The sequence below is a fragment of the Primulina tabacum genome, chromosome 1 (genome assembly GCF_025594145.1).
Source record: "Primulina tabacum isolate GXHZ01 chromosome 1, ASM2559414v2, whole genome shotgun sequence".
NCBI lineage: Eukaryota > Viridiplantae > Streptophyta > Magnoliopsida > Lamiales > Gesneriaceae > Primulina > Primulina tabacum.
Genome location: NC_134550.1, coordinates 12864804 through 12882277, shown reverse-complemented (window position 1 = coordinate 12882277; position 17474 = coordinate 12864804). Strand labels below are relative to the sequence as shown.

The 17474-nt window shown below is 37.3% G+C and overlaps 1 protein-coding gene across 1 annotated transcript; it reads left to right on the top strand.

The window, feature by feature from the left end:
• The first annotated feature begins 14078 nt into the window (after window positions 1-14078).
• Window positions 14079-15341, top strand: LOC142518081 (cold-regulated 413 plasma membrane protein 2-like). The gene is made up of 4 exons (XM_075620723.1): window positions 14079-14429; window positions 14570-14677; window positions 14767-14837; window positions 14928-15341. Exons 1-4 carry the CDS (start codon window positions 14245-14247, stop codon window positions 15179-15181), a joined length of 618 nt encoding a protein of 205 aa, XP_075476838.1. The 5' UTR covers window positions 14079-14244; the 3' UTR covers window positions 15182-15341.
• The last annotated feature ends 2133 nt before the right edge of the window (window positions 15342-17474 follow it).

Sequence of the window (17474 nt, the reverse complement as noted above, 5' to 3'; positions counted from 1 at the left end):
ACATATGAAATATTATTACATACTAACCTCCTGTAATGAAGGAGAAATTTGTTTATCTACTTATAGTAGCCGAAATTACAGCACACATAAAATTGAAAGAGAAATTATTACAAATTGTTTTGAAGAAAAATGAAGAGGTTAAGTGATGCCTTCATCTTCCTTCTGCCTTCATATTTATAGAAGCCCTTTGCGGATTTGAATTTCGGACTTCAATTCTTGGCATAACTTTTCTTTAATATCTTCCAACCGTTGTTGGCATTATCTCTTGAGTGGGTCGAGTGAGTGGTTGAGTGGTCCCTCCACTTAAGTTGTCTTCTTCCTATATTATTAATGTAGAAACAACTTGTTCTTCTGATCTTATCTCATGACATAACCAGTAGATATGTGTCTGGATTATATCAGCTGATATCTCATTTCCTAATTCTTTTAGCAGTTTGCAGTAGGCTTTGAAATTCATTAGCTGCTTTCTTGTCGCCTTAATCCGTCTTTTGAAAACTTTGAGATATGTGTAATACATTTTCTTTTGTTCCCAACTTCGTTTCAAGTCTGGTGTATTTTTATTGTCCCCATTTACTCCTTATTTATAGGTGTAATTCGATTTGAATTCTTTTTGTTAGTGGGAACTTTACATGCCCACTTGATTTTGTCGGGGAATCTTTCCTTTTTGTTATCCCCAAGGAAATGTGATTAGGGTCACATGTCCACTTATTTTTGTCGAGGAATCTTAAACTTTTGGTGTCCCCAAAGAAAACGTGGTTGTGGTCCTTCACCACTTGGTCCTGTTCCTGGAAAATGCTTCCTATCTAACCGAGGCCTGAAGCCTTTGCCAAATTCTGGCTCCTTTTGGTTTGGGCATTATGGACAAATCTGTTCTGACCATCTTCCCACTTGAGTCATATTGTAGAATTTCCGACGAGTTTCTTTACTCCCCGGTAGCTTGCTATTCCATAGAAGATTTTTTTTTGTTTTCAAATAGATCTTCTGCAAAACTTGTGGTTTTTCCTGTTATAGTATTTAACATGAATGATCCGTTTACCGAATTATGATAAAATTTAAACGGAAACTTGACTTTGTCCATCTCAGTAAGACAGACCCATAGACCCCATGTTCTTCTGGTGGAAATGTCGAATGTCGTCTTCAGTTATTGAAGCAACAAGGTGTGTTTCTTCTGATGGAGGATCCTTGATAAATTTATAGACATTTGAATCTGGCCTCCTTAACTTGATAAAATGAAAAGCTTCGTGTGAGTCTTTTCCTGCTGTTCTGGAGCTGTACTGAAAAAGTATAGCTCTAGGATAGCCTGGGCAACTTTTCCAAATATCTCAGGAATTTCAATGACCTCATTTCTAATAAACAATTATGAATGATGTGTATTAGATAGAGCATATGAAATTTGATAGGTAATGGAGTATGGTCTATTACCTTCTTTCATCAGTCTTTTTTCCTTGAAATTCTAATGTAATGTCAAGGCTCGACTGAAAATCTCGATCTGCCAAGTTTTAGGCAATTCTCGGATAGATTACTCCTACAATATTTCCTGCGCAGAGATTTCCTGAGATAGTTCCAAGTACTGAGTCTTGAAGTTTCCCCATTCTTTTATCGCATATAGCAATGCAATGGGTGAATCTATTCCTTTTTTGAAAGTATCTTTTATCATAATTTGGATTGCTCCAATATAAATTCATGACGTGGTTCGTGCTACTTCTATCTTGAGTTTTTGTAATTCCTCTTTAATCTCTTCAGAAAGGATTAACTGCATCTTCATTCTGTTTCCTGTAAGTTCCATGGGAATGGTCCATTTCCCTCCTGGAAACTTTATAGATTAGATGATGCTATCTATTTCTTAGGCCAAGACTTCCTAAGAAATTTTCTACCTGTCCTGCAGAGAATTCTTGATATTTCTAAAGACTAGGATTTTCTCTCATGATCATCTGGACCATGTTATTGGATATTGTTGTCTGGCTAAAGAAACCAGACAAATCTTCATGTGTCTCATGTCGAAACACCTCGTCTTCAGTCAGATTCCAATTCAGTTCCATCATATTCTTCCTGACTTAAAATTTCTTCTTCTTCGTATATACTTTCGTCTTATACAATATCCTCAAACTGGTATACTTGAATAAGATTCTTGTAATAAACTGTTTCTTCAATATCCGTGGTTAGATCGAAGCATTTTATTCATCTTTTTTGGTTTTCTGGACAGTTGGTTGAGATATGGTATCTTGCTCCACATGTCCAACAATTACAATCTTTAAAACTTTCATTAACTCGAGTATGAGCTCTTTTAAAAGTTTTCTTGGTAGGTGTTCTTCCTATGCATCGAGATATATTCGATGATTGGGATGATATCCTACTTCTTGATGGTCCACTTCTTTGTCCAGATTTATAAGATCTGACTTTCTGTCTAAACCATAATGTTCTTGGTTTCCAAGAACTCTTTCCACTTCTGGCGTAAGGATGAGATCTAAATTGTTGGAAGATCGTTTTCTTTAATGAAGGTCGTTTTCATTTTCTGCCTTTATGGTTTACTTCTAATAATTGTTGGAAGATCGTTTTCTTTATAACACAAAAGAGTTCTTTTATTGATACCCCTTAAGCGTTTGTAATTCTTTTGTAATGTTGTCATATGACACCATTCTGACAATTTTCCTTGGAGAAAAGAGGCTATTCGTGCAAACGTATCTGGATTGTCAGGGACATATTCCCTTATAAGCATTTCTCTCCAGGGACTCGGCATTTTGGCGAAGAAAAGCTGCATAGCTATACTTTCTTCGACCCCTGAATTTCATCTATATTTAGTGAATAACATAATATATTCATCCACTAAACATATGTCATGTAATTCAAGGTTATACAGAGCTTGAATATATTTCATCATCTTCTCTGTATTTTGACTGTTAAAATAGTATACCCCTATAAATTGTGCTTTAAATAGGGTAGCCATTTTTTCAGCTATCTCACTAAAAGAGTCTCTAGCTAGGACTGACTCTTTGGTTCTAATGAAGACATGTGCCAAGCAATTTTAACTGATCCCATAAGACTCATTTCTAGAAGTTTAATAAATCCTTCTCTGTTGAGATCAAGTGTTCCTGCAGCTATTCTCATAGCAGATGTCCAATCATCTATGAGATCTTCTCTGCTTTTGAAATCTAGTACATCAAGGTTAAACATAACCCTATAAGGATGTATAAGTTCTAAAACAGTTTTCCTCATTGGGTGTTTGGTGCAAGGAAATTTGATTTCTCCTTGTTCTTGTTCCCGCTGAGTGTGATTCTCCACCAGTATGGAAATTGAGTTGAGATTCTCTCATATTTATATTCTGAGATCCCACACTTTCCCTTGGTGGTTCCTGAGAAGATGACCAGGTTATAAAAAGTTATTCACCTCCTGTTGTGTTCATCTTTAGATCTACGACCTTGAGATTTGCAAATGATTCTGCAAGGTCTTGCAGATCCTCGAGACCAATCCTGTAATGCCCCGAAAATTTAAAGGTCCACGTGAATCACATGCACAAATTATTAAATTCTTTGTGTATTTCAATTAAATGATTTAATTGTATTAATTAATTATGTGGTGCATATTTACATGTTTAAAATATATTTTTCTACATGGTTGCATTAAAATGTATTTTTAAAAGGATATTCGAGTTGCGATCGAGGAATGGAGACTGAAGGCTGAAAAAAATAGAAAATGTTTTTATTGGAATAATTGATTTTAATTATTTAAAATATGGGTGATGCTTTTTATTATTTTTGAAAATAAGGGGTTTTGAGGTGATTTTATACGTCGGGACGTAATTTTTATCGGTGTTGGTTTTTCAACAAAAATACGAACTTCTTGACAACCCGGCTAATAAATTCACAAACTTATTTTAACAAAACTATTTTTATACTTTAAATTAAAGTCTAATCAAGCACTATTGGACCTATTTATCTACCTAATGGGCCTAAAGCCTTGCTTAGAGATTTGATTAGTATTTAAAATGTTAAACACCCCAAACCCTTCCCACTATCACACGGGTCAAATCAGAATTTTATTTCCCAAACCCCACCAAATACACGGCACCCAACACCACAATTTGAAGAATAAATAATTGAGAAAGCTTAACGAGAATTCAAGCCAAGGTCCCCGCCCCGTTCTTCGATTCGTCAACGATTAATCGTGCGTTTAATACGCAAAGGCACGCCATAATTCTCTTTTTACTCATCCATCACACCATAATATTTATTTAACTGTGTTTTGCATGAAAAACAAGTTGCATCATGTAATATTTTCGGATTTGCATCATAAGTGATTTTTAAGGCTTGTGTTTTCATCCAAAAACTTGTCTATTGTGTTGTTAAAGGGCTGCCATGATTAGGACTTGTTAGGGGCATGTTTTATACGTTTTAAAAGAGTCCTAGATTACCCACAACAGGCTGAACACGTAGGGATTAAAGCTGGAACCAAATTGATCATTATTGTAGCTTATGCAATCGGGTGAAGAAGAATTGATGCATGGCTTGGCCTTGGCTAAACCAGGACTGGGCTAGGGACGTGATTGGGTCAGGGGAAGGGTCCTAGGCATGCTAGGACTCGAGACCAAGGGCTGGGGAGGAGTCCTCCAACCCGTGAGTTCAAGGAAGAGTAGTGCAGGTGGGCAGCAGCTTGTGCAGGGCTTGTTGGCTCGGTCAGGGGCTTTGGGCTGGGCTAGGTTAGGTCCTTAGGGTCCTAAGAAGGTGAAAAAGGGGCTGGTTCTAGTACTGGTTCGGTGGTCAAGTGGCTAAGCAAGAAAACGTGGAGTCCTAGTCTAGGTGGGTTTTCTCGGCCATGCTTGTGCTGAAGTGGGGGGCTTCGGTTTTCAAGCTTGGGGCTCGAGTCCTATGGGTTCTAAGGGTCCAGGAGGGTGCCTAGAGAGGCTGGTCATAAGTTGGTGCAGGGTCGCTAGACATGTCTCGAGCTAAACACAAAAAACGTGGGGGAGAAGCTCATGACAGCAAGTTAGGCGAGATGTTGCTGTCAAGCTTCAAAGGTTTGCTGCTCACGTCCAGGGGCTTGGGTTGGTCTGGGCTTGGTTTAGGCGTGGTCCAGGGAAGGTTATGGTCATGAGGGGTCAGTGGTTAGACGGCTGGAAGAGTCCTAGGCAACTAGGAAACCCAATTCAACATGGACACTACAAACACACACACGCATGCACTTGGGGTCGAGTTCCAGAAGTGTTTTGTTCGGGCCAAGGCTTGTTTTATGGGCTGTACTTGGTCAGTAGGGTCCCTAGGTAGGTTGGCTAGGTTTTGGCTCGAGGTGGCTCGGGTGTGGCTCGAGTAAATTAGGAGATGGCTCGGTGTGTTCGATAAAGGGTCAAAAACGAAAATTAAAGAAGTAAAATTGAATCCATGGGTCCACGGGTGTGGCTCATGACTTGGAAGGGTAGAATAAATCATAAAAAAGTTATGTTTAAATTTTGGGATCAAAATAACGAGTTTTGGATTTATTCGAGATTTAATCGCCGCACGAAACGCTAACTAACGAATTAATTGAAACGCTTAGTTTTAGGCTTTATAAAATTGTGAAAAATTATATTTAAGCTTATATAATTATTATAAGTCTAAATTTTTGATTTGGGAATTTATATTAAGATTTGATTTAATTCGGGATTAAAACGCATTAATACGTCACATTTAAATATTAATTTAATAGTCCTTGATTTATGCTAAATAAAAATATGAGAAAATTCATGTAAGCTTAAATAATTATTTGGGACATGTTAGAGTCAATTAAATTAAGAAAATGAATGTAAAATTTTACGTCCAGGGGTAAAACGGTCTTTTACACCTAGAAAATTACTAAATGTCATGGCAGTGTCCTGAATGCTGTTTTATGTGCTAATATGATTATTTTCAATGGTTATGGATGTTTATGGAATTTTTATATGTTAATATGTCAATTTTAAAATGTTTATGGATATTTATGATTTTAACATGTTAAATTATGATTTTTAAATGTTTATGAATTTTAAGGTTTAAAATGGGCATTTAAAAGATATGTTGCATACTTGGTTTCAAAATAAAAATGATATTATGCATGTTTTTATTAAGTGATGATAACATGTTGAAGGACGTGAAGGGATTGTGACTACTACATGTTGGAAATATCGTGAGAGTTATGGTCCCAGTGGGAGCCCGACGATCATGTTTCCTTGGATACGGATACGAATACGAATACGTGATACGAATACGAATATGTTAATACGTTGGCCAAGTCCCAGTTGACGGGTGAGAGTGTCGCTGGTGTCCCCGCCGCCCAGTACTGTGGTTTTCTTTAGATGGATCCATCGCCCAATACGATCAAGAATACGAGTCACAATCACGATATGAATTCAACAAACACGAACATGAATATGAATATGAATATGAATATGGACACGAATATGGATATGAATATGATTATGTTTAAGTGATATGTTTATGTTTTTTTGAAAATGTTTTTATGCATCATGAAAATGTTTACGAAAATGTTTAAGTTTATGCATCTTCATGAAAATGATATTTTAAGTACAAGTATTTTTCACTGTTATATGTTAACTGTATTACGTATTACTTATTATCAAGGATATGACGTGTTGAGTCTTTAGACTCACTAGGTGTGATTGATGCAGGTGATTTTGATGTTAATGTTTTTGGATGTCTTGATGGTTGATCTGACTGGACTGGAGGTGCACATAACCCGAGGACCGACACTAGTTTTTCGCACTAGTTATGATTCATGATTTTAAGTGTTGTTAAATATATTTTTACGACTTTTATTTATGTTATGAGTGATTTTTGAGAGGTTATAGTATGGGCTATACTTTTCAAATGTTGGTTGGTTGATTTATTTTAAAATGATGTCAAAATATTTTATGCTTGTGTATGCAATTCGGCCGATGCTATGTGAGGTTTAAAAAAAAATTTCTAGTACTTTTTAAGTAAACGAATAAGCAGACGTTTCAAATCCTTTCTAAAGTTGTCATCAGATTAATTTCTTTTTTGAGACAGATTTAATTAGATTGATCATTTTTTCTTTTTCAGTCAAAGGTTTTGGCACTACTTTGGCATTTCTCTGTTGATGTAACAAGGGTTTAGTACCAAAAGATGGTGATAACCTTCTTTCTGAAGTCCTTTCACTAGAACTTGGTTGTTGTTCTAGGCTTTGAATTCTTGTTCGAATATCCTTTAATATTCCAATAATTTCTTCCTGATTTTCAAGGATTTTCTCCATATTTTGTGGTACATAATACAACATATTACCATAATTTTTTACCGTTTTTGAATTTCTCTAAGATCTCCGGAGAATTTAAAGGAATCCGGTATTATTTCTAAGAACCTGTTATTTTGAATCATAAGTTTACCTTAGGACTCTGATAAGTTCCTTCTTGATATCTAACCTTGGTTAGATTTTCCTGTTTCAAATATTCCAGAGTTCTGGAGTAAATCCTGTAAATAATCGATCTCGAACCTGTGTTCAGATTCATGTTAATTGAGAAATATTCTCCTCCTCGAACATTTAATTACTTAATAATAATAAATTTGTATGTTTAACATAATTTTACCTAGGATCTGATACCATTTTTGGCCCCCAAAAAGTCAATCATTATATTTTACACATATTAGGTATTTTTGTTATTTTTATCTTTTTAGGGAGTTTGGGCAAATGTTTTTAGGTGTAGGGAGTTAAAATAAATTTGAGTTGGGGTCTGGGGATTTATCAACAATTTAACCTTGTTTAAACGACATTAATTTTTTTTTTCAAATACTGATTTATTCTTAAGACATATTATAAAGTGCATTTTAAGAAATTAAAATCCTACATATATATTTTTAAGAAAACAAATTAATTAGCTAATTTGTGACACAAAATCATCATTTTATCATATGTTACATAACTACCTCATTTCTCCACAACTCCGACCAGTTCCTTCCACTTACAAGCAGGAGATATTGCCAAAATCATCCTCATGAACTTTTGAAGAAATTAGTTGTTAAATGATATTCAAGCATTTAATGTAGACTAAAAATCTTACAAACACAATTTACTTTATATTTTATTAAGTTGATTTTTATTGCTTATATTTTATTACATTGATTTTATAAATTCTATCAATCAACTTATAAATTTCGAAATTTTGTTTGATAAACTTTTAAAAAATACAATAAAATTTTAAAAATAAATTGTTTGACAGTTTATAATCAACGAAGATAAAAGAACAAATGAATATCAGATCTCATGAGTCAAATACTATGTTTAATCGGACGACATTAGTTATAGCTTATGTTGAAAAAGTTAAGATACTTATTTTGAAAAATATAAATTCGAAATCTAAATTTCAAAGCTTTAATGAACAGGTTATCAATGCGATTTGTTTTCTTAATTTTTTTTTTACCATTTTCCCAAGCTTTCCTCTTTTCCAATGTCGTCATTGACCTGAGTTGACCTCCTGCATACTCAATGAACAAGTGAAGTGGTGCTTAAAATTTTTTCGTCATGACAATTCTGATGTTTAAATCAAAATAGAGTTCACGAAAGTAGAGAGAAAACTCAAAAGCCTCATCCCCGACGCATGCCCGGCACCTCAGGTCGGTTTCACCTGAGATCGAGATCATTGTTCAACTCTTATTTTGGTGCACTAATGTTATTTAATCATCTAGCGATGATGCTCAAATTGATTGGATGAGTTTGGTGGGCAATACTGGACATATATAGTACTTTTCCTATGAATATTTTTGACCTGATATGAGCTCGGCTTGGCCTGCACTATGAGTACTCTTGATCGGGTAAGATAAGCTCGGGTGGTCTGGCCTGTACTATGAGTACTCTTGATTAGGTAGGATGATCTTCAGTGGCCTGACCTTGCCTGTGAGTACTATTGAATGGGTATGAGGAGCTAGGGTGGCCTGGCTTGGCCTTTGAGTACTCTGGACATGGTAGGATGAGCCCAGGTCAGATGATCAGCACATACTCAACAAAAATATTCCAGTGGGTGTCGGAAGGGTTTTCAGTATTGATATTCTGACGTTCAAGCAAGTACATGACATAAGAAGTAGAGAGATAATTTATTGAATGTAATAGAATGCAACATCACATGTCTCAAATGAATGAGCAAAGCTGGGTATTTATAAGGGAGAATATGACCTCGATTGCAGCTCTTGGACATTGTTCCTAATTAGAAATCTACATATGCCCTGCATTCTGACAGTAGGCATGACGACCCATAATGTCTATGGTCTTCTCATGGACACTGATTTTTCATGTTAATGATTACGAGGTATGGTTACCCATACTTGCCTTGCTAGCTCCCATATCATCATGATTTGTCTGAGTAGGAAGAAACCAACCTGGACGATTTTTGCTGGTGACCAGGTAAGGTAAGACCAAGTCGGATGGCCTACAAATGTGGAAAGAAACAGACCCATTACCCGTAGACAGGGTCCACAATAACTTAATTTAATCTTTTGGGTACCCTGCCTTGCTTTTTCAGGGAAGACTCCAAAGTGTTGCAAATGCCCGAGATGCCAAGGGCTTCCCTGCCTAGCATACACCTTTTCCACCCAGACAATATCATTCAACCATTTCTTGATTGGCCAAGAATACGAGTCCGGCCTTGTATGAGTCCATAATGGTCTGATATGCTTCTTAGGTTGCTGCATGTCCCATGTTGTTTAAACATGTTAGTCTTTCTTATAGCTGGATTTTACCCGATCTCTTCTTGGCTTTCCGGGACCAACTTTGGGCTGGTCTTGCCCTGATCTTCCCTTCTTGCCCAAGTCTAATGATGAACTGAGCCCTTTATAATGCATCAGTACTCCCTCCTTAAATAGTCCGTTAGAGTCATACTCGATGTCCCGATTAGTCATGTTTGGACTCCATTGGAAAGATAATTAATTTTTCTTTGATATCGGCTCCTATAAATAAAAAAGAGAAATTTAAAGAGGATGGCGTTACATGAAAGACTTCTCCAATCTGGAAAAAGTCATTGACTATTTCCTTGATGATGAAGCGACTCTTGGCCTCAGCCAATCCAATGTACTTGTTCAACTATTGATGAAAACACTCATTTTCTACTTCAACCATTTTTTTTTGAATTTTCGCTAGTTACTCTGGCAAATTGTGGGATCTTGATAAATGCCCGAGGACTAAGTAGCCCCAACACTTATTAAAATTTTGTAAGTATTAAAAAGTAACCGGGAGCCTTATGCCTCCCAGTCTTTAATAAGGTGTAAGGGTCTTATACCTCCCATCATAGATAAAGTGTCGGGGTATCATGTCTCCCGGGCTTGAATAATATGTTGGAGCCTCATACCCCTCAAGCTTAAATAAGATATTGGGGCCTCATGTCTCCCTTGATTGAATAAGGTGTTGGGGTCTCATGTCTACCAGGCATAGATAAGGTGTCGGGGACTCATGTCTCTCGGGCTTGAATAAGATGTCATGACCTCATACTTCCCGAGCTTGGATAAGATGTCGGGGTCTCATGTCTCTACGGCTTGCATAAGGTGTCGGGGCCTCATATCTCCGAGGCTTAGAGGTGCCGGAGCCTCATTCCCATAGATAAGGTGTCGAAGCCTCATGTCTCTCGGGATTGGATAAGGTGTCAGGGTATCATGTCTACAGGGCATGAATAAGATTCTGGGGACTCACACTTCCCGACCTTAGATAAAGTGTCAGGGCCTTATGTCTCCCGAACTGCCTGAGAACTTTTTCCACCTCTCCCTCCCCTTGTGGACATTTTTGTGATGAGGTAACATGCCTGTTGTTGCCTGATAAGTTGTGCACTTAAATTATCCTTATAATTCGTATAGATTGTTAGTTTCTTGGGCGGAATTATGCGTTTTTTATTATTTTTGGGCGTGCTTGCAGGAATCTAGGTAAGGCTACTACATGGGCGTGAAAAGGAGCGAAAATGACGATTAGAAGAAATTTGTGAGCATGGCCCAGCTCTGAAGGCAGCGAGGGGCGCGCATATGTGCGCAAGAAGGAATTCCAGATTCACAAAACAGAGGACTCCGCGCATATGCGCGGAGCTAAGGCGCGCATATGCGCGCAAGAAGATCGCCCACACAGAAGGACCCGCGCATATGCGCGAGTTTAGGCCACGCATATGCGCGAGACGCGATTTCCAGATTCTTTAGGTTTCATCGTGGGCTTTATAAGGAAGGAAAAAGAATTAATTCGGGGACAGCCAATAGCCGACATAACAAGAAAAAAGGAGAGAAAAAGTGAGAGCCAACGGAGGACGGAACGCGAAGAACGGAGATAGAAGACGCTGAATCTGGACACGGAGACGCACTTTCATATCTCCTCAACACGTTTCTAATTCGGTTCTTTACTTTTACGTTTTTAATGATTACAAACAGGTTTTGTATTGATTAAGATTCGAGTATGAACTAATTTTATTTTCTAGAGATTGACGTAGTCGTGGTCGAACCTATGTTATTGACGTTTTGAATTTTCATTGAATTAATTCATCGTGTTTATTTGTGATTTCTTGTCATTAATTCTTTTTGATTACTGGCCATAATTCGATTGATCAAATAATTAAAATCTAACACTCGAGAGAGGGGATTGAAATTAGGACAGGGGAAATCACATCGTTAGATGTTTATAACGTGCAAAAGACGTATAACTCTGGTAAATCCATAAAAAGAACCTTGTTTGCATATATTATAGGTTACGTGATTTTGAACATATATATTAAAATCAATAATAGATAATACAGTTCTATTTATCACTTGAAAAAGGGAATAGGAAAATTGCGAGTTCTTGGCTAGTAAACATGATGCAATTTAATAATATGTTAGTCAATTTTAATTTAGCATAGGGGAGACCAGACGAAATCATATCACTAGATTTCTCTACTTACCGAATTTAAACTGCGTGCTAAGAATTGCTATGATTCGTTATTTGCTTTGAATTGATTATAAATTATCTCTTTGATTTTTCTAAATAAAGTTGAACTACGTCAATTATGGTACTTAATATACAGTTTTAAATAATTACTCATCGTGACATCGATATATGTACTCAAACCAGTACTAAAACTTGACACCGTACACTTACGGTAGTGAAAACACGCAACATTGCCTCTTGAACAGCCGCCGCTATCCGCTATTCCAGTTTTTCCGAAGCAACAATTATGGTTGGTTGAGGGTCATCGGGGATCGGATTACCCTAGAGGACCCATGAGCTTGTGTATCCCTTCCGAATGGATCCCTCTAAGTTGATTTTTGATAGGAAATAATATATACGTCTATATATCTAATTCCCCACAGAAGACGTCAATGATGATGCTAGGGTCGATTCGGTGAGCTAGGTGGGAAATCTACCGAGCAGAGATGTGTATTTTCCTTGTAAATATTTTTGACCTGATGCAATGAGTTCGGGTGGCATGGCCTGCACTGTAAGTACTCTTTATAGGGTAAGATGAACTTGGGTGGCCTGATATGTACTGTGAAGACTCTTGACCGGGTAAGTTGAGCTCATGTGGCTTGGCCTTTGAGTACTTCTGACCGAATAGGATGAGCTCAGGTGATCTGGCCTGGCCTGTGTCATGAGTACTCTTAACCAGGTAGGATGAGCTCGTATGGCCTGGCCTGACGTGTGAGTAATCTTGATCGGATATGATGAGCTCAAGTGGCCTGACCTGGTCTATGAGTACTCTGAATTGGGTAGGATGAGCTCATGTTAGATGATCTATACACACACAACTAGGAAATGTCAATGGCACTCGAAGGGTTTTCGGCGTGATCATTCTGATGTTCAAGTTAGTACATGACATACTAAGTAGAGAGAAATTATTGAATGCAATAGAATGTAATATCTCATGTCCCAAATGAATAAGCCAACATGGGTATTTATAAGAAAGGAGATGACATCGATTGCAGTGGCTGGACAATATTCCTGATTAGACATCTACTCACGCCCTATCTTTTTACAGTAAGCACGACGTCCCATATTGACCTTGGTCTTCTCATTGGCATTGATTTGTCATGTTAATGATTACGAGGTATGGTGACTCATACTTATGGCTCCCGCTTCCATTTCCTCATGGTCAATCTGAGTAGGAAGGAAACGACCAGGACGGTTCCTGGTGGTGATCGGGTAAGGTGAACCAGGGTTGGATGGCCTACAAACGTGGAGGGAACAGATCCCTCGATTACTGGTGGACATGATCCGCGATCACTAAACTTAATCTTCTCGGGTACCCTTCTTTTCCTTGTCAGAGAAGACTCCAAAGTGTTGTAAGTGCTCAGGATGCCAAGGGCTTCTCTACCTAGCCAGTCATCTTTTCCACCCAAACAGTATCATTCAACCTTATCTTGTACGACCAAGAATATGAGCTCGAGCTTGTATGATTTTATAGTGGTCTGATATGATTTCCAGGTTGCTGCATGCCCGGGGTTATTAAACAAGTTATTTTTTCTTTACTCGGGATAGCTTCCACCAGGTATCTTCTTGGCTTCCTTGGACCAACTCTGGACTAGTCCTACTTTGATCCTCTCTTCCTGCTTGAATCCAATGATGCCCGAACCCTTTCCACGGAATCATCCGAAAATTAGGTAAGTCAGCTTCATTTTAGTCATTCTAATTGTTTCTCCCATGAAGGAGTTCAACCCATCTTCTTCACCAACATTATGCCACACCAACGATAATACACTATCCTACATGAACGAGGTCAACCACTTTATTTCTAGGTTGAGCTCCCCGAGGGGCTAATCTCGAGCACAGGCACCTATGCTCTGACCTTAGCCCAGGCCCACCTCGAGCTAGATTTTTACTTCGGTCAGGCCTCCAGCTTAAAAAAAATTTCAACTCAAATCTTGTCTTTCAATGGATTAGTCACCCCACGGAGGTTATCAACGACTAAAATTAAAAAATAAATCCAAATCTTGGACGGAAACTGCGATTTAACTATTTATCCGATTTTTTGCCATTGGATACTTTCGTGTACAGATACTGCTACAGAACACGTATCAACGAGCTACTGCACAGAACATAAAATCTGTCCCCAAATTAATGCAGGACACATGGCGAAGTTCCTCGAAGACCTTGTCGTTTTCCACACGTTGACTCTGTCACGAACCCCGAGACGGCGTCGTATTGCACGAAATCCCATCCTTCCCTCGGGTAGCATCATCTTTTCCCAAAAATCCATACAAAGTAAAGTTTATCCACGTTGACTGATTGTTGTTATATAGCAGCAATCTCCCAGCTGCGGAGTTCACACTAAAAATGGTGGGTGGGAAGATGAGTTACCTGGCAATGAAGACCGATTACGAGGCGGAGAATGCGCTGATCAGCTCTGACCTGAGGGAGCTCGGGAATTCTTTGCAGCAGCTGGCGAATCACGCGTTTCTGGGTGGTGGCCTTGGGTTCGGGACTTCGTTCCTCAAATGGGTTGCTTTCTGTGCTGCCGTGTAAGTTTTTTACTCTATTTGTTGCTCAGATTATTAATATGGGCAAATGGATGTGCTTGTGAAATTCTAACAACGGATTGATTCGCGACGTGGTTGATCTTGCTTCGGATTCGTATTTGAGAATGTTTTTGTATCTGCAGTTACTTGTTGATCTTGGATCGAACAAACTGGAAGACCAACATCCTTACATCCCTTCTAATCCCTTACATTTTCTTCAGTCTTCCGAATTGGTTGTTCCACTTGCTAAGGTAATTGAAATCAACCCTTCCACAAGAAACACATTTTTACCAATAACTTGCTTTTCCAAATGACATGCACATGGATAAAAAAAATACAGGGGAGAAGTTGGAAAATGGATTGCTTTTATTGCTGTCACCCTACGCCTCTTCTTTCCTAGACGTTTTCCAGGTTCTAACCTATAATACGTGCAAGACCAGTACCAGTGATTCATACTTCTTTTTTGTGTGTGCCTCTGTCTCACACAATTTGTGAATGCAGATTGGCTGGAACTGCCGGCAGCATTGATCCTTATCATCGTGGTGGCTCCGAGATTATTTGCTGATGAGATCAGGGGACACTGGGTTGGACTGGTTATCTGCCTCATCATCGGATGTTACTTGCTGCAAGAACACATTCGAGCATCCGGTGGGTTCAGGAATTCCTTCACAAGGAGCAATGGCGTCTCAAACTCTATCGGGATACTCCTACTGTTCGTGTATCCTGTTTGGGCCCTTGTTCTTTGGTTTCTCTAGACGAAATATCAGCTACCAAATTGAAGAAAAACTATTGTGGATCCATTTGTTTTTGTTTGACAATCCCTTTGCGAATGTGGGTGAATAAAGGACAACATGTTCTCTGCTGTTTGTATCTGACCGATCGACCTTATTGAGATTCTAATTTTCTTGTGTTTTACCTATAACATGCATGGTCGAGTCCCAGTTTCCACTAGGAATGAGCACATGTCAAACCAACCATTTGATTTAATTTCGTGTTTGGTTCCATCTTTGCTCTCCGACGAACTTTCTTGAAGTGGAACCACATGTTGGATCACTCCACTGCGGCACGAAGCCGCTGATACCGAGCCGGCTCCTATGCCGCTAGCTATGCCCTGCCCTTTGGACAGATTTTACTGGGAGAAGTGAGACCATCTTTATGTATTTAGGTGTACGTTATTAAATTACTTATCTTTAAAATTATTTTATAGTACCTTATTAAGCTATTTACAATAAAAATATATATCATTTAAGAATTATTACATAATAAGAATTAATGTTTTGATAAGTTAATAATTTTCCATAATAAAATTGTATCATTTCTATATTTTCGACCAAAAAAAAGTATAAATCCATTTCAATATGTCAAAGTCTTCCTAATTTGGTCCCAAACCAAATTTAACTCGAGCCCAATTTTGTCAGGCAGGAATGGCATTTTTTTTTACAATTCTTTTCTTTTTTTTTCTACTTTTTCCGTCTCTTTTTCTATTTTGTTTTCCTTCCATTTTTTTTCCTTGTTTCACAGATATTAGCCAACAATTTTATATGAAATAATATAAACATTTTAATTATTTTATGTTAAATTAATAATTTTGTCATTAAAAATTACTATATTAAATTTTTACATGTAAAAACCGTATCATTTTTTTCAAATTTGATGAGTATTATTAATTTTATTTTTCAATGAACAAAATTTTTAACAATATAAAATTATTAACATGTTAATGCATAAATTAAAATTTAGAACATTTCCATCATGCAATATCAAAAACTAAAATTCAACACCACATTTCCATCAAAAATAAATAATTCATACGTTTTGAGACTTCATTTCAACTACAATGTTAATCGGTTATTCTTTAAATAAAAAACTACTCAAGAGCATTATTGGATATATCTCCATTGAAATCCATGGCTTCAAGAGAATGGCGAGGATGATCAAATTATATCTACATTAAATAAGAATAAATATTATAAAATCAATTTTACCATATAAGAATTAATATTTTTTTGGCTTAAGATTTTTACCCACTAAAGAATTTCTAGATATCATTAAAGTTCATACCATCAATAATTCAGTGAAATTGACTTGACTTCCAGTTGTTTGAAGACATGCATGAGTTACCGGAGGTGCTGAACAAGATACATGTAATTCATCTTGTGTTCCGATGTCCTACAATGATTGTAAAATAAGAAATCTAGATTATTTTTATTTCAAAAAGGTATTAACATTAGTTAATTTACCTCGACTCTCAAATTTGTTTTTCTTCGTTTTGCTTGAAATTCTACCCAACTCTTCAACCTTCTTGACTTTTTCACACCATTTATTTTCTTGAATCCTTTTGCTTGTATCATAGAAGGTCCTATCGATGATGTCCTGAAACCACCATTGTTGTCTTGGCTCACTTCAGTCAAACACATTTCCATGACTTGCTTGGTTAGATCACATACCGAATTATGCATAGAAGAGAAAGTTGATGGGTGGACAGAGGCTTTGGTTCCAGTCTTATGAGCATCATACAAAGTTTTCTATACCGTTCTGTACTTTCTCGTTTAGGATCTTCTTCGACTTCATTGTCCATACAATTGTGTACCACACCACTACTAGCTTTTCTCCGTCCATCTATTCAAGATATAATGCTCTGACAGTTTTTTTTACGTCCTGCACATCATATACTTTCACAGCATGACAACACAATAATCCAGTCATCTCAAATTTTCGACAACTACATGAAATCATCTTTGTGCTAGGATTAAATGTCACCCTCCATTCTTCTTCTTTATCAATTCGTCCGACAACATATTCAAATAATGGTTGAGTTTCATTTTTTATGTAAGCAGTTGCAAACAAAACAAACTCCACTTGAAATAGATGAAAGACAGTGAGGGTATAAATTTCAGAAAGTTGATGCAACATAGGAGAACTCTCTATCTTTAATCTCGGTAATTTTTGGCGTGTCTCAAATTCACATCTTAGCTCATTGTACCCTTTTCCTCCAAGACTCGTTCGAAGTGCTTAAAAAATTGCATTATATCTAAGTCGGGTTTCATA

Coding starts and splice junctions, on each gene's coding strand:
- LOC142518081 (XM_075620723.1), top strand. CDS start 14,245: ATGGTGGGTGGGAAGATGAGTTACCTGGCAATGAAGACCGATTACGAG. Junction 14,678..14,766: donor TGGTTGTTCCACTTGCTAAG/GTAATTGAAATC, acceptor AAAAAAATACAG/GGGAGAAGTTGGAAAATGGA. Junction 14,838..14,927: donor CTTTCCTAGACGTTTTCCAG/GTTCTAACCTAT, acceptor TTGTGAATGCAG/ATTGGCTGGAACTGCCGGCA.